The 20,482-nt window shown below is 42.3% G+C and overlaps 3 protein-coding genes across 5 annotated transcripts; 2 read left to right on the top strand and 1 right to left on the bottom strand.

Annotated features, from left to right (window-relative positions):
• Positions 1 to 194: 194 nt before the first annotated feature.
• Positions 195 to 1,493, top strand: dnajb9a (DnaJ heat shock protein family (Hsp40) member B9a; the record flags this gene model as incomplete). Its single annotated transcript, XM_080505126.1, has 3 exons — positions 195 to 333; positions 720 to 947; positions 1,048 to 1,493. The coding sequence occupies exons 2-3, from the start codon at positions 734 to 736 to the stop codon at positions 1,491 to 1,493; spliced, it is 660 nt and encodes a 219-aa protein (XP_080361252.1). The 5' UTR covers positions 195 to 333; positions 720 to 733.
• Positions 1,494 to 3,755: 2,262 nt separating this feature from the next.
• On the top strand, positions 3,756 to 14,450 carry dnm1l (dynamin 1-like). Of its 3 annotated transcripts, XM_080505122.1 has the most exons (20): positions 3,756 to 3,954; positions 5,211 to 5,355; positions 6,265 to 6,294; positions 7,639 to 7,685; positions 8,155 to 8,226; positions 8,319 to 8,405; positions 8,640 to 8,802; positions 8,879 to 8,999; positions 9,457 to 9,588; positions 9,731 to 9,937; positions 10,044 to 10,164; positions 10,249 to 10,404; positions 10,488 to 10,577; positions 10,753 to 10,845; positions 10,996 to 11,049; positions 11,174 to 11,248; positions 11,930 to 12,088; positions 12,237 to 12,346; positions 12,440 to 12,599; positions 13,220 to 14,450. In XM_080505122.1, exons 1-20 carry the CDS (start codon positions 3,853 to 3,855, stop codon positions 13,274 to 13,276), a joined length of 2,181 nt encoding a protein of 726 aa, XP_080361248.1. In that variant the 5' UTR covers positions 3,756 to 3,852; the 3' UTR covers positions 13,277 to 14,450. The 3 variants fall into 3 exon arrangements, with proteins under 3 accessions (XP_080361248.1, XP_080361249.1, XP_080361250.1); XM_080505123.1 differs by lacking the exon at positions 6,265 to 6,294; XM_080505124.1 differs by lacking the exon at positions 11,174 to 11,248.
• On the bottom strand, positions 13,948 to 18,595 carry tnnt2d (troponin T2d, cardiac). Its single transcript, XM_080505125.1, has 10 exons — positions 18,525 to 18,595; positions 18,400 to 18,421; positions 17,357 to 17,414; positions 17,155 to 17,271; positions 16,994 to 17,071; positions 16,793 to 16,903; positions 16,324 to 16,436; positions 16,147 to 16,237; positions 15,891 to 15,928; positions 13,948 to 14,128 (listed from the first exon to the last, which is right to left on the bottom strand). Exons 1-10 carry the CDS (start codon positions 18,571 to 18,573, stop codon positions 14,083 to 14,085), a joined length of 723 nt encoding a protein of 240 aa, XP_080361251.1. The 5' UTR covers positions 18,574 to 18,595; the 3' UTR covers positions 13,948 to 14,082.
• Positions 18,596 to 20,482: the final 1,887 nt, after the last annotated feature.

The raw sequence follows: 20,482 nt of genomic DNA, 5'->3' as shown, positions 1-20,482 counted from the left end.
GGCTGCCACTGATTATTTTATCTTATCTTTTATCTTCATTCATTTCAATCTTTTGTGGTTTCTTTATTTACATTAGTTTCAAGCGCGGACCCTGGAGGAGAACAGCAGCAGCCTTCATCGGCCGGAAGGGGGCAGCAAACAGAAACCTGTCGCGTCTGGTTCCCAGGTTACGGAAACACAAGCGAAGAAGACATGGAGACGGCGCTGTTTATGACCGCGGCTAACCGATAAAACTGACATTTATCACCGAAAACACTATGTTCGGCGTCGGATGAGAAGTTTAAAAAAGACGGTGTGCATCCAGGGACCAGCGACACTCGTCTCATCCGAAAGGTAGGATTATAAGAGTGTAAATCAGAGCAGACCGATCCTATATTAGCCATCAGATGCTAACCTCTACAGAGGATGAAGCCGAGTGTCTTTATTCATTGCTATACTTTGACAGTCGGTGGTGCTAAATAACAAGTCATTTCTTGTTAGGATCAGATCCAACGCTAATCAAAATACGGTGCTATTCGCCCTCTTACTTCAAGCTAATTTAAATGAATAATAAAAATGGCAAAAGCTATTTAAAAATTATTTTTACAGCTGCATTTGGCAAGAGGGATAAGAAAGTTTCTGTACTTAATTCACCCAATCCACCGGAGCTACCTTCCGGAGGTGACTCTATTTATAATTTCTGTTTGCATGTTGTGTGATGTTTTCTGTTTTTGTTCCAGTGGACACCGAAGCCATGAGTACTGCACAGGCGGTTGTAACGTTTGCAGTGTGCATCCTCATGATAACGGAGCTCATTCTTGCTAAGGACTACTACGATATACTGGGGGTACCCAAAACTGCCACTGAGCGTCAGATAAAAAAGGCCTTCCACAAGCTCGCAATGAAGTATCACCCAGATAAGAACAAGAGCCCAGATGCTGAAGGGAGATTTAGAGAAATTGCTGAAGGTAGAGTTGGTGTGTGTGGAATTTATCAGCCAGAACCTCTATTGATGTGTATAAGATACCGAACTGACTGCTTTATGTCTTTTTCTTTAATTGTCGGCAGCCTATGAAACATTATCAGATGAAACCCGAAGGAGAGATTACAACCAGTTTCGTGAGACGGCTACCTACTTCACCGGGGAGACGCAAGGCAGACACAGACAGGGAGCCCACCAACCATTCAGCTTCAACGTTGATGACATATTTAAGGATTTTGACATCTATAGCCAGAACAGGCACGCCCGTCACCGGAGACACTTTGAAGAACACGCCAGGTCCCACAAGGAATTCCACAGCAGACACAAGAAACACTTTCAAGGTGGTGGTGGTGGTTTTGGTGGTGGGGTCTTTGATGATATGTTTGATGACCAAGAGAGAATGTTTACTTTTGACATGAATTCCAAACAGCCTGAGAGCCGATATCATGGTTCATCGAAGCAGCACTGTAGAACAGTAACGCAGCGCCGAGGAAACATGGTAACGACATACACTGACTGCACTGCATCTTAAGATGCAGCCTAAAAACCACTTTGGACTGAATTTTGCCTTAAGAGAGTACAATACTGTTGTATTGGTTACATAACAGAAACACTACTGGTTCACATGCTATGAAAGTTTGTGAGTGATATTGAAAGCTGACGTTCAGGCACTGAAACACAGTTTACTTGGCTATGTTTTGAATATAAATAAGCTATCTTTTTCAGGTTGTTGCTCGTGTATGCTCCTGAACTTTTATTGGACTTTATTGTAGTCTGTTGTTTTTACTAGTATTGATGTGTGCTGATAATCTGTCAGTATTTAATTGAAGCACCTTATTTAATTATTAATGATGTTGAAATCATTAATATTGCTCCCATTGTGAACATTACAATAGTTGTGGCACAAACATGCGTGTGTCAAGTCATACCTACCCCCATCGTGCTTTGTCCCCCCCCCCTCACAGTTTGTGTGCTTTCATTGTGTAGGCTTTACCATTGTAAATCTCTTGTAAAGGCTGAAACAATTGCTGACCGTCTGTGGAGCTTTTGCTTATGGTTGTCAAATGGGACCAACCTGTGACCTTCAGAGGACAGTTAGTTTGGCTCGCTTCCTCCTTAGGTCTGAATTGTATAGGATTCTGACCATATAGTGTAAAGAATTATTTATCACTATGTAAAGTAGCATTTATGGTTACTGTAAATATCTGTAAATACTGTAAGTTCGTGGAGGTGGGGCAGAGGAACAATGTGTGTCTTTTTGGTTTACGGAGCCTACATATACGGGGCACAGCAGAACCCTGATGCGACAGTGATGGAGTTATGATTTTTGTTGAAGCTGTTGAGTTTTCTTAGAGTTGATGTGGTTTGTTTCAACTGTATGTCATATTTCTGTCACATTTTGCACCACGACATGTTAAAATCCAACAGTAGAACTCTATGAATAACAAGCACTTCTTTAGTAAAGCTTCAGTTTTAATTGGTAAGTATATTTTAGATATCAGCGTGTCACAAAACTAGTATTACATTTTAAAGCTGCTTGTGTTATCAAATGACCCTTTTCAGGAGATTTCTCACCTTTTCATCAGCTATTTCTGTGATGTTCTGTGCTTTACAGTGAAAAATGCCAATGGAGTTATGACCATCTAAATTCTGCTGTTTAAATTGCACCTTTCAACGAATATTTATAGTTTGAATGAAACTTAAGAAACATTTTAAATGTATCTCTTTAGTTGTTGGAATGTGTAACAGTTCCAATACATTGACTACTGTCTGTGCTTGAAAGTTCAGGACTACATTTACTGGCTTGTAGGGGTTCATATTAAAGTAAAGATAATGTATATGATGGGGAAAAAAAGTGTTTGTATACATGAAAGCATCACTGGCCAACTTATTCTGTGAAACTGATGATGGCAGAACAATTTTGAGAAATGATTGATCCAACTTGCAACTGTTGTTTTCCAAGAAACACGTTACCTCAATCCCATCAATGAGTTCCAACTGACACTGTGCAATATTTATTTTCTATATTGATATTGTTGTGGTGACAAATAACAATAGCACTTTTAATTTTGTAAATAAACTGAGACAAAATTCCGTGTTTGTGTGTTCTTGAAAAGTGAAAATGTGCTATTGACGTCAATTCATCACCTGTTTGCAGTGATGCCTTCTGGCAAGTGATGCAGTGCGATGAAAGCCCACTCATCCAGATTATCAAGCAGTTTTCATTCCTCGGCCATCAGATCTTTGAATAACTGTTGACCTGGACATTAGAGCGTAACATCTCCATCATGTAATCCCATTTCATGTTACCTTATGATTTGTACAGTTTGTCTCCTTATTTTTTTACATTTTATATTGATGCACAAAGGGAACAGCACCTAGAATTTCATTTTATGTGACATGACAACAAAGCTATTCAATTCAAAATTATAAAAAGAAATTGGGTAAAGTTAAAACTCCACTCGGATGCTTGGCATAAGTAAAATGCACAGAAGACATTTTGTAAAATAAAAAAAAAACTCACCTATAAAACTACTATGTTCACAACTGTATTGTTAGGTTTGTATTTTAGTAAATATTTTCATTCCCACCTTGGTTACCGTCGCGTCGAGGAAACATGTCTTTCTTTCTTTTCCATTGGTGCGGCACGACCGTGACGTCATAAACAAGAAATGTAGTTTGTCAAAACTGGAGCTCTGTAAGCGGAACCCGAAGGAGGCAATCGACTAAACTACAAATGCCCATGAAGCACTGCGGCAAAGCCATTTACGCAGTTCGTGGAGGGACGCCGACAGCCGCGTTAGCTGAGGGACACTCAATGACTTTGCGCCCGTGTGAGGTTGTGTCGAGAAAGTTGCTCATTTGACAGGTCGGAACGTGTTTCGGAGCTGATGGAGGCCCTCATACCTGTCATAAACAAACTGCAGGATGTTTTTAACACAGTCGGAGCCGATGTAATTCAGCTGCCGCAGATAGTTGTGGTGGGAACGCAGGTGAGGAACGACACTCCTGGACTAGCAAGTTTCCTTAGCCTGCGCAAACTTATTGTTTGGCTGTTTCTTTTATGGGCACTGCGGTTTCCCTTTCAGTTTGTATGTTCTGAAATACGCACAATCACCCCAAGTACCTTTACCAACCCTGGTCACTTGTAAATGTGTAACCATGACCGTAAAGTTAGCATTAGCTTTATCTGCGTGTTGCCTGACACTTGACAGGAACTTGTATACATGTTCTTCATTAAATGCTGTTCTTGTATATCTATTCTATCTTCATAGAAAACTAATATAACTTGCATTTGTGCCCGTTGAAATACTACATCTATATATAGAATATTGTGGGTAATGTGATTGGACAGCTTAATAATGGACACTTCCTGCAAACCTTATAGCGATCAGTAATTACTGCTTTAAGAACCCCTTTATATGTAAACGTTGATATTGAGTTTATTCCGTTTATTTGAAATGGTTGATCGCGTTGTTAAACCCACCTCATTGCAATCTCACACTGCAGATCAAAGAGCAGCTCAAACTATTAATGACCGTCACGTAGAGTCAACAACACCTTCCTTCCTCCTTCCTACACTTTCACCACGATCACTTAAGTATCTTGTGTACACACAGCAGCTTAATTGGCTTTAAGTGGTAGGTTATATGCAACACATTTACTTTCAATGGCGGTCTAAGAGGATGTGACTGTCCCAGACCATTTGGCAAGCTTCAGCTGGTATTAGAGCGAGACAAGGTAATCTCAAGTGATATAAATGCCCCATTTGGCATTTCTGCCCCTGTCAGTGCCCTGCAAAGGTTGAGATGTGAGGAGACCTCAACTCAAGAACAGCCTAAACCTGAGACAATATGTACAGTTATCGATCATCTGTGTCAGCAAGTTTGTAGCTAGTGTTTACTCGTGTGTTAAGGGATGTTGTGCATATAAAAGGTTTGTGTTCAAAACTGAAGCACTGTTGACTGTGCTGTCCTAAAGTCACTGACTATAGCTGAGGAACTAAATATAGACTTTGGGTCCTGTGTTCGAATGCAGCCAAGGTCTGCAGCATGCCTGAAATGTACATTCCGTAGAAAAATCATTTGATCTACACCTATTTAAGTCATAATGAAGTGTCAGGCTCGGCGAGATGTCTTTCTTTCTTTGTGTCTGTACGTGAAGAGGACTGGTTTTTCCTGTCAAATAAGATATCTCTGCTTTTAGTGTCCTCAGTTGATGCTTTTGTTTGTGTTGCATCTGTTTACAGAGCAGTGGGAAGAGCTCTGTGTTAGAAAGCCTGGTCGGCAGAGACATTCTGCCACGTGGCACTGGCATCGTCACACGCAGACCCCTCATCCTACAGCTGGTGCACATCGATGCGGACGACCGCAGGAAAACCAACGAAGAGAACGGTAATGTTGCATCTGTATCTTCAGTGTGGGTCTTTTCATATTCCTTTCTAAGGTCTGTCATATGCCGCTTTCGCAGTTTAATTCCCTCTCTTGATCTTCACAAGACAATATTTTTGTTCCGTGCGGCAAAAACATCAGGCTGCACATCCAAGGTTTCTCTTCAGTTTTGTACAGTGATAGATCCTTGACAGTACCAAAAGGTGAGAGTAGGTCATAATGAGGTACCTACCAATGTTTTTGTACACCAAGCAGTTTGTTGACGGATGCAGATTACACTATTGGCAAAGAAGCATAAAGGCCTAGTTTATGATAAATAAAAACAACAATTTTTACAAAATACTAAACAACCGTTATTGCTGATACTAATGGCGTGAACGTTGTGATCATTATATATGTTTTGCACAGTTGGGTATTTCTTCTGTAATAACATGTTGACCCCTGCCGAGGTGAAATGTTGTGGACTTCCACTCCGCAGTATGCCAGCTGAATGTACGAGGCTGTTTCAGTAGTGGAATGATTCTCACAGACAGCCGGAAAAATCAAGTAAAAATAGGAGCCTGGGTTGATTATGACGTCAGCAAGCAAGTCCATGGTTTTAATAAGTGCCGCAGTGGAAAAAATGAATACGGAGACTTCGCGGCTCCTCCAGCGCTGTAGCATTTCTCATTCCGGCGGTGTGAAGTGGATTTGTATTGACGGATGGATGGTGTTTCAACCTGTAATCTGCAGTGCTATCACGCAGTCCCTCTGAAAAGAACAGGAGGGCTGAAATGTGCCAAGATCCTGCATGTGTTCAATGCTGTCCTGCGGGAACGGCCTCGGAGTGACTCTGCACTGCCGCAGTCTCCTGCAGAGGCTGCCGATAGCCCGGCTAACCCTTTGTCTCCTGTCATCTCTCTTTAACCGCAGAATCCAAGAAAAATGGACGCCTTTACAGAGGTCTCCTTTACCTTGTTCTTTGTCTTATTGCATTTGTATGTTACATAACCCCCTCTCCATTCATCTCCTTTGCTTATTTTGCCCCTGTCTTGTGCTGCATTTACAAAGCTGCCAAACCATGTGGCTTCATTTATTCAGCCCACACCCCTCCTCCCCCCATGTCGGCTGGTCTCTGGTGGTTGATAGACAAAAGAGAAGAAGTTTTACTCCTTAAAGAACTTGTTTTTTTTTTGTCTACACTATTTAAAATGCCAGCGTCCTGTAGATCAGTGGTTCCCAACCTGCGTTTCCGTGGCACCTTGGGAGGGTGACTAGAAATCACAGGGGGAGTGGAGTCTTTGCCTGCCCGTCATGATTTGATTTACACCCGTCAAATAATCCTGATGGAATCTGGAGCAAATCCAGTGCTTTTTAATGTAATTTAATTTGTATGTTGGTGGGTCTGCCAGCGTTTGCCTTCACTGTGGCGCTTCAAGGCAATGCGAGGCAAATTTATTCCAACAACACCGTTAAGACATAAGGCAGTTCACATGTTTTACAAGGAAATAAAGGAAATGCAGTCAAACAAGGTGATTAAGAATCTTGATTGTACGAGATTAAGTTTATGAAATACATTAAACCAAGGAGATTAAGAAAGTCATAAAAAAAGAGAATAAATTAATTAAAAACTTTAAGACAAATGTGATAAAGTAAATACAGTTTGCTGTTTAATGCAAAGTCTGCGGTGTGTCAGTAGTCTTCAGGTGTTTATTCAATTAGTTTATTCAATTAATGAGAAACGTAGGAACTAAAAGCTGCTTCACCTTGTTTACTTTTGACTATGAAACACTGTAAACGTCTTAAGGACCTCGGGGATCTGGACGTTTCACATTCTGCCAGTCAATCTTGAGATGTGTTCCGGTCTGAGATCATTCAAAGATTCATAGACAAGAAGTAAGATTTTGAAGTGGATCAAGAAAAGGTTGGGAATCGCTCCTCTAGATGGCTAACGGATCCCGCAAATGTGATTTATTAATTTTTTTGGACACCATGTTGATCACTGCAGCGGAACTGTTTATTTTGCTTCACTCTGTAGTTTTCCTTCATTTACTGTGGTGTGAAAACGGCAGTGGTTCCAAAGTTGCTTTGTTGGTGTGAAAAAAAAAACTCTTCAGCTGTGAATCCTTGCTCTGAAGATTTTTTTTTTTTCCCCCATTCCATTCCTGCAATAAATAAAAAAACAACAACAATCTCCCCTGATGCATTTATCATAGAGAAGCTCATGGTAGTCGCAGTAAGTCATATTCTGAACACCACATCTGTTCACTAAATGAAACGTCTGTTCTCAACTTTGCACCTCTGCAGGCATCGATGGAGAGGAATGGGGCAAATTCCTGCACACCAAAAACAAGGTAATGTTCTCTTCACAGCCTTGTTTACCGGAAAACAATAGTTTCATTGAAGCATCTCACCACCGCTCTGAACCTCTAAATATTTGATCAACTGTATTATTGATCCCCGCCCCCTTGTTTATTGGTTGGCTATAAGACAACATTTTCTAGGGTTGTGGTTTGCTCGTGGTTTGAATTCTCGGTCATGAGATCAGGTACACGCCCTTTTAGCTGCAAAAAAATATTTATATGGCTGTAGGGCAAATGTCCTCAATGGTTGAACTGCACGTCTTTGGCTCCATGTGTGAACAATAAAGCCCTTCTAATGTGCTGAGAGCCTCATGACATGACAGGATTTTTCACAACCCTTCCCTTTGATCTCCTTCCTATTGGTTTATATCCTCTGTTTCGTTCTGAAATCCTGCTTGTTGAAATAGTGTCTCTGGTTATTACCATTGACTGTTTTTCATCCTTTAACTGCCTGTTTCAGCTCTACACGGATTTTGAGGAGATCAGACATGAAATTGAGGCAGAAACTGAAAGAATTTCTGGCAATAACAAGGTATGTGTTACTCACAACAGAGAACCTGGAAAGCTTCCAAACCAGAATGACTTTCTTATCTTTCAACGTCAACATCAACATGTCTCTTGCAGGGCATCAGCGATGAACCGATTCACTTAAAAATCTTCTCACCGCACGTTGTCAACCTCACGTTAGTGGACCTTCCCGGCATTACAAAGGTACGGGTCCTTTTCTGTGTCCACACATGATTTATAAAGACGAAATGATCCTGAATGGTCTGTGAGTCTTGAAAGGTTTTTTAAATCAGTTTTGTCAATTTAACTTCATTAATGACGAGTGGGAACATTAGTAGAGTAAGATGTAACATGTTTACATCTATGAACGGAAATTGTAATGCGAGTTATGCAGAAAACGCGTCGCGACACAACACGGCTTTGTCTTTGTGCGACCAGGTGCCGGTCGGTGATCAGCCCAAAGACATCGAGATCCAGATCAGAGAACTGATCCTGAAGTACCTCTCCAACCCCAATTCCATCATCCTGGCCGTCACCGCGGCCAACACGGACATGGCCACTTCTGAGGCCCTCAAGGTGGCTCGTGAGGTCGACCCCGATGGTAAGCGTTTGTTTTTTGGGGGGGTTTCTTCTCCGCGGTGTGTTTGTCAGCATCTCTTGTGTGTTTGTGTGTTCAGGCAGGAGGACGCTGGCAGTGGTGACCAAGCTGGATCTGATGGACGCTGGTACAGATGCCATGGATGTGTTGATGGGCAGAGTCATTCCTGTCAAACTGGGCATTATCGGAGTAGTTAACAGGTGAAAATGAGTGAAATCCTAAAATAATTTGGAAAATGTTCCTCCTGCCCGGCTGTTCCTGAGCCTGAGAAAGAGATTCAAGCTTTTGTTTGTGGACTAATGCAATTCTTCATTGACAAGATTACCTGGATTAACTTTTGATCTATTACAGCTTGTCCATGCATTCAGCCACGAAAATATGAACTCATAATGAAAGAGTGCATTTTATCTTCTTTACTCTTGCTTTCTGGTCTCATTGAGAGTTTAAAAAAAAAAAAAGTTTTCGAAACTGTTTAAGACTCTTACATTGTTTACATTAGTTTTTATTATGTTGGAAGGCTTTCATCATGATTTTAATAATTATTTTCTGTCTTGTGAACCTCCTGAAGAGCATTTTGTGTATCAATAGAGTTTATATAAATGAAGTTACAACAAGTTGTGCAGTGGTCACACAGGACTTTTTGTGTGTGTTTCTTAGGAGTCAGTTGGACATCAATCAGAAGAAGTCAGTGGCTGACTCTATCCGGGATGAACACGGCTTCCTACAAAAGAAGTACCCCTCCCTCGCCAACAGAAACGGAACCAAATACCTGGCGAGGACTCTGAACAGGTTTGACACGGGAATTTATATATTGAGTTCCAGTTCCTGCTTTCCGTGATGTAGAAGCAACTTGTGCCGTTTATAGTCTTTGAGCCTTTTAAAGTGCAGAAGCGAAAGCTGCCGCTGAGCCTCCGTGTTGATCTGTTGTCAGGTTATTGATGCACCACATCAGAGACTGCCTCCCCGAGCTGAAGACGAGGATCAACGTGCTCGCCGCGCAGTATCAGTCGTTACTCAACAGCTACGGCGAGCCTGTGGATGACAAGAGCGCCACCTTGCTGCAGCTCATCACCAAGTTTGCCGCGGAGTACTGCAACACCATCGAGGGCACAGCCAAGTACATCGAGACGGCCGAGCTGTGAGTGTCTTTGCCTCCCCCCCCCCCGGACCTGCACATACTCCCGTGCGCCACTCGGGGGCAGCAGTGTCACGCTCTCCTCTCTGTGGCCTCCCCTGTGTTTTAGATGTGGCGGCGCAAGGATCTGTTATATTTTCCACGAGACGTTTGGACGTACGTTGGAGTCCGTGGATCCTCTGGGCGGTCTGTCCACCATCGACGTGCTCACGGCCATCAGGAATGCAACAGTGGGTTTCTTTGGCTTTTTCTTTTTTTTATTGCGTCCAACCATTCCTTTTCTGAAGCGCTTACGGTTGACCTGCCTCCGACAGGGCCCGAGGCCGGCGTTATTTGTGCCCGAGGTTTCGTTTGAGCTGCTGGTGAAGCGGCAAGTCAAACGTCTGGAGGAGCCCAGCCTGCGCTGTGTGGAGCTGGTTCACGAGGAGATGCAGAGGATCATTCAACACTGCAGCAACTACAGCACACAGGTCCGAAAGTCCTTCTCGTGTGAAGGTAACATGGTAAATAAACACCGTTGCCACGTCTAACGATGGTTATCTGTCCCTTCCAGGAGCTGCTGAGGTTTCCAAAGCTCCATGACGCCATTGTGGAGGTGGTCACCTCCCTGCTCCGCAAGAGACTCCCAGTCACAAATGAAATGGTCCGAGCCTGCTCACACACAGGACTTTAAAGGGCTTTAGTCCATTTGTTCCACCTGTTTGCATTGGTTCCTCTTTCATTTTCTCCGTAGAACGAGCCTCCTGTAAGCCCAGCACATAACAGAATTTGCAGTGGCCTCCATGTCGGCTTGATCCATTTTGGTTTTGTCCTTTCAGGTCCACAACCTGGTTGCTATTGAGCTGGCCTACATCAACACCAAACACCCCGACTTTGCCGATGCCTGCGGCCTCATGAACAATAACATAGAAGTAAGAGAAGAACCAACTTCTTGTTTAGAATATTCAAACGTTTTCAATGACGGCGTCTGTCGAAATTATTCAAAGTGTGTTCAAACGAACGAAACAGTTTCTCTTGTGGGGAGTTTAAGTCTTTGATGTCAGCACATTTGTCGTTTGTAGGAGCAGAGACGCAACAGAATGAGAGACCTGCCCTCTGCCGTCCCCAGAGACAAGGTACCGTCCACCATTTGCTTTTTACAGACTCATTCAGACCAGTTGCTGTATGTCCACCTCGCACACACTCTTTGTAGTCTTTGCTAGTTTCCTCTCCACTTCTCTTTCTCCCGTCTTTCTTCAGTCCCTTAAAAGCCCCGGTGGGCAGCCTCTTTCCCCCACTGAGCCTCCTCCTGCCCTCGAGGGCGAGTTCTCCAAGGTGTGTTCATTCACCGGCTGCCGACGTCTTGACTGCCCCCCCCCCCCGTTTTTATTTCCCCATAACCGAAAAACCGGCTTTTCATTGCAGCTCTGGTGGTTTGGTGGAACGGATTTTACTCAATCTGATCTGAGTTTTGATTTCCACTCTGTAACAAACCCTTCTAACTCCTCTTTTCCTGCATGCTGGTTAAACTCTTGACTGCTGGCATGAACAGATGAATTTTGGAAAGCAGAAATAAAGACAATCGCTTGGTGTAATAAGGTGGCTGATACTTGAAAATAACTAATGATTGTGCATCTCCTTTTGTAATGGCAGTATCTGTAATGACAGAGAAAGACATTCTCAGTCATTCTCATGGATCCTGTCACGTTGCAGCAGCACAACAATTTTCAGTGTGAAAAAATGTCATTATTTTCACTCAATCCTAAGATAAGTTTTGTAATTGATGCACACTACCTCTCTGAGCCTTCGCTTTCCCTTTTCTAACCAAGAAGAATGAACGCCTGAGTATATGAACTTCTTTGCGCTTCACTCAAAGAAGGCCTGCCGCATGTTTTTGAGAATATTTAGAGAATTCTTCTAATATCTACATATTTCTTGACAGAAATTGAGACCCAGTCTGAGCATTTATCCTCGACTTGTCCTGAGCTCGATACTCTTTCACTCCTCAACTTGTAGGCTGCAGCCGGCGGCCCGCAGAGCATCGCCGCCGCAGATCCGGCGGAGGGCGGGACGGGCAACTGGAGGGGCATGTTGAGGAGGGAGGAGGGAGCCATGCTCCTGCCCCTGCACCCTGCCAGCCCCCAGAAAGGCCACGCTGTCAACCTGCTGGATGTGGTGGGTGCTCTGTGTCTGTACATTTGTTTAGAGGTGTTTTTTCCAGTCTTAATGGTCCAAATCACTGGTGTCCAGAAATGATCGAAACCTATTTGTTGCGTCGCTCCTTCCGCCTTCACTAACACGTTTCATGCCCGCTCACCTTCAGCCTGTTCCTGTATCCAGAAAGTTGTCTGCTCGAGAGCAGCGGGACTGTGAGGTCATCGAAAGGCTCATCAAGTCATATTTCCTTATTGTTCGGAAAAACATCCAAGATAGGTATACACGGAAAAAAAAAAAAACCAGAGTATTGCTCTTTCTTTGTGTGTGTTAAATCACATATTCACACTCTGCTTTATCGTGTGGCTTCAGTGTACCGAAGGCGGTGATGCACTTCCTGGTGAACCATGTGAAGGACAGCCTCCAGAGCGAGCTGGTGGGTCAGTTGTACAAGACGGCGCTGCTCAACGACCTGCTGACGGAGTCCGAGGACATGGCTCAGAGGCGCAACGAGGCCGCGGACATGCTGCAGGTGACGGGATTCCTCCGCTTTCATTAAGCACAACACAGGTTCCCTGTGTTCATACAGGGGGGAGTTCAAAAGAATCCTGTGCAGCTTTTATTTCTTCAATTGAAGCTCATAAAGATCCGTTTATCAAGGTTCACGACAAAGGAAATGTTTTTCGATTCTACTTTTCCATATCTTTGTCGTTTGAGTGGAAATGTAAAGCTTCAAATAAGAGAAAACCTACTGGAAAAATACCATTTTAATGACCGAGATCAGTAGATTTACACATTTCTGAGTGAAACTGGGCACCTTTCAGTTTTAAAACTACACTTGCAGTCAATACGATGTTTCAGATGGTAAATATTCAGTTCATTGTATGAAAATAGCTTGTCTTTGATAGCAGCTAGAGACGAATTATTAGCTCCTCAGTATTCATGCCACTATTCCCATCTAATATTCTTACCCATGTTAAAGGCTCAATGGTGAGTCGGTTGTTATTATAACCTGAAGATGAAGCGTCTCTTCGGCTGCTCTATTTGAACAGAAGTTAGCGATGCAGATTACGTCGTGGACTTAATCCGAGGGTCCCTCACACTTTGCTCTGTTGGATTAACCTGCATTGTCTCAATCATTTCCATGTGCAGGCGTTGCAGAAAGCCAGCCAGGTGATAGCGGAGATCAGGGAAACCCACCTGTGGTGAGTGCCGCCTCCCTTCACCCTCCTCGGATCCCCGTGGAAACCCCCCACCACCGCCCTACACCCCCTACCACGCCCCCCCCCCCCCCCCCCCCACCTCCCGCCGCCGGCTGCCACAGGACCTCGGACTGTCCAGACGACTTGAAGATGCACTGGTGTGGATATGTGTAAATGGAAACATAGTTTTAATGTACAGTTACGGACTAAGTGGATGTGAAGACGGCCGCTACTTTTCAGTCCCTCATCATCGCTCACTCTCCGACCTTAGAATTTAATATTTTCTTAATGTATAAATAAACCAATAAACATAGACCACATGATGCATCACCACTGCGTAGAGCCTCGCTGAGGAACGTCTGCTCTTATTCTAGATTAAAGAAATGGTGTTTTACATCACACAGGCTCTTCTGTTTATATGCTGGCGGCACAATGCGTCTGTCTCTGACCTTTTCCAAAGAAACCTCGGTACTTTAGAGCTTTTTCCTTTGAAAACACTCATTTTTACACACAATGGTTTGTTAATAATACTGTTATTTTTATATAGACTTGGAAAAATGCTAAATCAGACATCTGTTGCTGTTCAGCTTGAGGTTTTTTTTTTCTATTAAAGTCCTTCAGTGTTATTTGGACAAACGAACAAAAACAGTTTGTATAGTTTGCAGAAAGCCCAGAGAGTTGGCGTAATGACGTATTTATTGTTTTGATATGATGATTGACACGTAACCCAACACAACAGAACAATGAAGACGAGTCGACACGCGGGTCTGTCGCCGGCGTGCCGGTCTGCTTTCACGCCCTCTCGACGTGGCTTTACCTCAGCCGCCCGCCCATTTTGCCCTTCCCGCGGCCTTTGGCGCTGAAACGATGGGGGGGGGGGGGGGGGGGGGAATGAGCACAGCGAGTTAAAGACCCAGTAATCATTACACAAAAACATGCTAAATGAATCCTGTTTACCTGTGTGGACAGTTTGAATCACGTTTGCCATTAATGATGCTCAAATCCTTTGCCGCTTTTTATTTTTCTTAAACGTACCAAATCTCTGCACAGTTGTTAAAGTGCAAACACTGAACAGTTATTGAAGACGAGGTGGAAGTTGATCTCAGAGGGATGTGGCGAGTATCTTTTTTTTAATAAGGATTCAAAGAATGTAACTCAATAAATGATGCTCCTCAATCTGGTCTCTGATGCTTGCATGACTCTTTAATGGTTGGAAGAATAAAATGGTTTGTGGTGAAGCGAGTTCAGTGAGGATCTGAACTCGATGTTTAGAATCCTCAGTATTGTCAATTACTGAAAAGGTAATGAAAAATGAAGGGTAGTAGACTTGGGACGAGTTTCTATTATGGATGGGATAAAGTTCTCACAGCTGTATTAGAATAAGTGTGAGTTGGAAGCTAAAAGCCAATTGTTTAAATCCATAATCATGACAGTTGCAGTTTGGTAAGAATTTCATTCAGCCAATCATTACTACTTGACATGTAGCAAAGCAAGTGCATCATAACTTTGGATTTAATTTTAGAGAAGATGCTTCCAGTTTACAAACTCATGAGAAAGAAGCAGCCAGAAAATAACAGATAAAGATAATTAAGAGCAAGCTAATGTTAATTTAAGGTAAATGCATGAAACATCCTGCAAATACAATCTATATCTAAAATAAATCTTTTGAAAAACAAGACAGTCTGCACTTGTTTAATTTTTTAAAGGATTTAAAAATTAAAAAGCTACTCTTTGACTAATAACTTACTAAACTATCGAAAAAATGTTACAACAATAGCATGAATATGCTGTTACACTATTGTCAATATTGGCTTAATTACATTTAAAAAGGCCGAAATTATTACATTAGTGGCAGGTATTATGTTACTGCCCAATAATGCTTTATTTGTTTACATGCGTCCTTTGGGTGGATTGAGAATGAACTCCTATAACAAAATATCTCTCTCGTTTACAACCAGTGGGACAAACTGTGATTATATACGCCTAAAAAGAATCTGTTTATAATGGCACTGACAATGTCTTCTCTCTTGTGCGCCGCTGAAACTTTTTGGGGGCGTCAGATTATGGAAATGCTTTTTTGTACTGATGCAGTCCGTGGATCTATTGCTGCTATAGAGTTTCACACAATCAATATGAAGTCACTGCATTTACAGCATGCTCATTCAACTTTGCAGAACTCTTTTTGTCATGTCTGTATCCATGTGACTTTCTCTTTCGTAGATAAATTTTTCAAGTTTTGCACACATTCGTCCGTCTTGACACTCAATGTAAAATTCTGAAAAGCAGCATTTACATTTTGAGGCATTTTGCTTTGACGTCTGCCTCTCAGGGAGTCAACAAAGTACCATATCCTGCGGAAGGTGCCAGTGAAAAGTAAACATTTTCCTGAATCTCTAAACCCCACTCAGGACCAGGATCAGTTAACAGTAGACCGACAGACCGCAGCTTTGCAACTCATTGGAATGTTAACAATTGTAAGGATATCAAAGACTTTATGAGAATTACTAGTTAAGAGGACGCTGCTGCCAAAAGAAGTAATATGTTACTTTGTAATGTATTAAAGATGCACTGAATTCATAGCAGTAATAATAAAGTGTAGAGCCGTGAAGCTGTGAACTTACTTCTGGTGATCCTGGACTCGAGCAAGGAGCTGGTTGATCTGCGGCGAGACACAAACAGGTGAGGCTTTCACCGTGAATATTGCTACTCAGTGTCTCGTGAGCATTTCGAGGTGTCTCATGCTGACACACGCGAACAAAAAAAACGAACATTTTAACGTCTACTCCTAAAATACAAGAATGAGAAGGATTTACATTGACAGTTTTAGACGATGTCACTGAAAGTCAATAAAAAGAAAAAGCGACCTGCTTCTCTCACATCGTATTTCTGCCTTTTGAGTTTCTCACTGAGGTCAAACTTCTCGGCCTCCAGCGACATGAGCCACTGCCACAGCTCGCTGGCCTTCTCCCTGAACACAAGCACAAAGCCTCGTGAGCATCAGGGTGAAGCCAGAAACGCGTCGCTGCTTGGATGTGGGACGAACGCTGCGCCTACTTGAGTTTGTCCTCGTTCAGATGGTCGATGTTGAGGGCCTTCCTGCGCTCAGCCAGGATCTTCTTCTTCTTCTCCCTCTCCGTTTGTTTCTTGGCTCCTCGCCGGTTCTCGTTCTGAGAAAAAGGAACGAACACAAGTCCAGATGAATGTTTCACGATTGACCGTTTTCCTCCAAGACACTTATGGAATAGAAATAAGAAACTACTGATAGTGGCAGATAGACAGATGAAGGGTTAAGATTCTGTTTACATATTTAAAGTTGTAACACACTAATGTAATCAAATGTATCGCCTGGCATCTGAAGCTTAATCACTAGCAAAACGAATGATCGTTCAGATGATTGATTAATGGATATAAATAGTTCTTATATCCAGTAAGTGCCAGTTTGTATCTGTTCTATGTGGACATCTTGAGCCCTTTCAAAGTAATACGTCTCTTATTTAAACATGTTTATCCACGTCTGAATGACCTTCTGTCCAGCACTGTACTGGTGAGACATGTTTGACAGGGCCTTCTTCTTCTTGGCGTCTTCATCGTACTTCTTACGCTGCTCCTCCATCTCCTTGCGCTCCTTCTCCTCCTGCGTACAATCAGACAAAGAAGCACCGTCCCGTCACCGTCTGCTCCGCCCACGCTGCGAGGACACGCGGTAACGCCATTGAAACCGCACCGCGAGTCTGGCCTGCCTCTCCTTCTCCCTCTCTGTTCGGACCCTCTGCTGCTCGGCTCTCTCTGCCCGACGCTTCTCCTGAATAAAAAACACAGAGGGGGAAACACGGGAGGTCAAAGGTCGACCTTGGTGCAGCGATCCCCATCTGACGCGACACTCACAATCCTGTTGACGAGGGAGATGAGCTCCTCCTCCTCTTTCTTCCTCTGGATGAAGTGAGCCTCGATCAGAGACTGCAGCTCCGACAGATCCTTCTCCTGACGCTTCCTGTGGATGTCCTGAAGCGTGGCGACAAATCACCCTCCGGTTTTGAGCAAACGCCTCTTAAGGTGCTATTTATCAAGAGACGGGCCACAGACTTACATCAAAGTCCACCTTGTCTCCATCGGGAATCTTTGGGGCCGAAATATTTGTCATAAACCTGCAGACGTGAGCAACATTTGTACAACAGTGAGACGAGGCATTTTAACAGCGGTGATATTCGGCTTATAGGCGGCAGCCAGCAGCTGGGTGGCGTGTCACTAAAGACATGGGATGGTAATGTAAAGTGCACAAATACAATGGAAGATATTTTGTACAACCTTTTGTTTATGTATTGTACATAATTTATACCCGTCATGCACTGTTTTCTGGGTGCATATGACAATAAACTTGAACTTCAACTTGATGGAAATTGATGCAAAGGTGCAAAATGTATGATCAGGTAGAAATACAGTCACAAACAAACATTTTGTGTTTTTTTTTATTACAACAATCGCACAAAATGTATTAATTTTTTTTATCTGAAATGAAAGAAATTCAATTCTTAGCTTCTTGCTGTTTTGATTTCTTAACTTTCACATATTTTCTATTTTCAAGTTAATTTTTCTTCAGTTTTCCCTCATGGTTCCTGTCGTCCTTGTCTTTGTCTTTGATGTGTGTTTTAAGTTTCTCGTTTCACGTTCCCTGCCTGTATTCACCTGATTCCTCTCTCCTGTCATCTTCAGTGTCTCGTTGCCCTTGTGTCCTCCTCTGTGCTCCAACACCGTCCCCGTTTACTCTGGACTGTTGGCAGCTGTGCCTCATTGTCTCCCAACTCCCAGTGTGTGTATACAATATGTGTCAATCCCAGACCTGCCAGCTGTCACTTTGTTTGTTGCTGCTCCCCTCTGTGTCAGACAACATTGTTTATTCCTCCCCGGACTTTGGTTTTCCCTGCGCAATTGTTTTGTTTTGTTTGTCGGATTAATCTTTGAATTCCCTTTTATTCAATTCAGCTTTTGTTTTAGTCTAATCCTTCCACTTGGGTCAATTTCTGACTATGAGGCTCCACACAGCAATAATATAATGTTCAATATGGTGCATCTTGTTTGATTTTACTTGAATGATTTGTTTTACGTGGAATTTTCAGTGCTTATGACACTTACTTGGGTTTGGGCTTTGATTCATCTGACACACAAAAAAAAGATTAAAATAAATACAAAGAATTACAAAAGAATTAACAAAGTTTTGTCAAACAGTTAAGAAGATTATTGAAGTGCCTTCATCTCACCTGTTGCCTCCTCTTGTGCTGATGAAGAGGAATAAATATGATTAGTCATATTTTTAGAAATTGAACTAGATATATTAGATATGTCATTTTCTTACCCTCTTCCTCTCTTCAGATGAGCAGCAGCAATAAAAAAAAGAAGAAAAAGAAGACAATTAAAGTATTGTGCACTAATTAAATAAACACTTTTCAATGATAACAAAAGCATTATCACATTGATGATTAAATACCGATAACAGGTATGTATCCATATAATGATGGATTTACTTGAAGTATGACAAGGACTTACTGAACTTCCTCCTCCATGACTTCTTCTGTGTCAGACATTTTGTCAAGGATGAGCTCTGCAAGATGGACTCCTATTAGACTATATTTACACCAGAAAATATTTCTGATCATGAAACGGCAGAGCATGACGAGGCACACGATTCCCCCGGGGATTCAGCAGTGGAGCAAACATCTCAGCCCGGTCACTGAGAAGTGCACTGATCCACAGTGCAGTATTACTCAATACTAAGAAATAACATCCAGAACGTTATTTATGGAGCATTTTTCATTCAGGTTGAGTCTAACAAGAGGCTGACACATTGATAAAAGGACGAATAAACAATAAATACAAAGAACGGCCAAGAAACCCAACACAATTTATTAGGTTTTACTGAGCGTGATCACTCAGATTGAGACAAACGCCTTTAATAAGTTATATAAACAAGATAATATAATAACAATGGCTAATGCAATGCAAACTGATCTTATTTAAAGCATACATTAAAATTGATTCTTTAAACCCCAAAGAAGAATTCTTTGACAATTAGAACTCTAACAAAACAACATAGATATACACCAATAAGATAAATCTGTGAGTTTTAAGAGCTCGGGGTGTTTGATATAAAAAAAAACTGTGTTAGTCCTGTCAGGATGTTAAATTAATGATGAACAGTGGAGTAGCTGGAATAGTTTCAATGTTATACTTACAGCTGAGGGAGCTGCAGGTTTGATGTATTAATGATTAAAAATGTATTCAAAAAACTCAAGAGAAGTTTCATAGGTAAAATTTATGCAACTTTATGGAGAAAAGAAACCCCCTAAAGACATTGAAGCCCTTTTGAGTGTAACCAACATTTGTGCCATTTTAAGGTGTATCAAACTTCCATCCATACAAAATAGTTCCCTTAGAATCTCTTAATCTAGTTTGTTACTACTTTGTAAATGTAATCTATTCACTTAGTGTTATCAGAGGGATTCTGGGATAGTAAGAATGACTCTCGTACCTTATTTGTTTGTCTATTAATACTCCTCTAATAATAATAATAATAATAATAATAACAGGTGAGGAGCAGTGGCTTTTTCATATCTCAGCTTGTAATGGACACAGCTCAGGAACTCCATTCACTTATCTTCACATGCAAGCAGTCATGAAAACTCATTAATGAATATCCGCAAAGCAGCTGACTCATGTTCAAAAACCTGCAATTGGTGAGCGTGTGCTTACCTTCGACCCAGACAGAGGCGATCGACAGACTCCAGCTCCTTGAGCCTCACACACAGGTTGAGCATCAAGGATACATAGTCCGACCCTTCCTTCTCATGTGACTGCAGCACCCTATGCCTGACCAGGCTATTGTTAGACAGCTGGACATTAGAGCTCTGTCTCAGCACGCACACGCACACACACACACACACACACACACACACACACACACACACACACACACACACACACACACACACACACACACACACACACACACACACACACACACACACACACACACACACACACACACACACACACGGATGTAAAATGTCAGATATCCATTCAAGCTTTCAGCAGCCGTTCAGGTTTCAGCAGCCCATCATTTTACAGGTGGTTAAGACGAGCAGCATTTCCTCTCAGTCAGTAAAAAAATAGAGCCCCACAATTCCTTTTTTTTTTTTTTAAGATTTTTTTTTTAATTATT

This window comes from Blennius ocellaris, assembly GCF_963422515.1.
Source record: "Blennius ocellaris genome assembly, chromosome: 11".
Taxonomy (NCBI): domain Eukaryota; kingdom Metazoa; phylum Chordata; class Actinopteri; order Blenniiformes; family Blenniidae; genus Blennius; species Blennius ocellaris.
The sequence above is the reverse complement of the archived record's forward strand: the minus strand, read 5'-3'. Positions and strand labels throughout refer to the sequence as shown.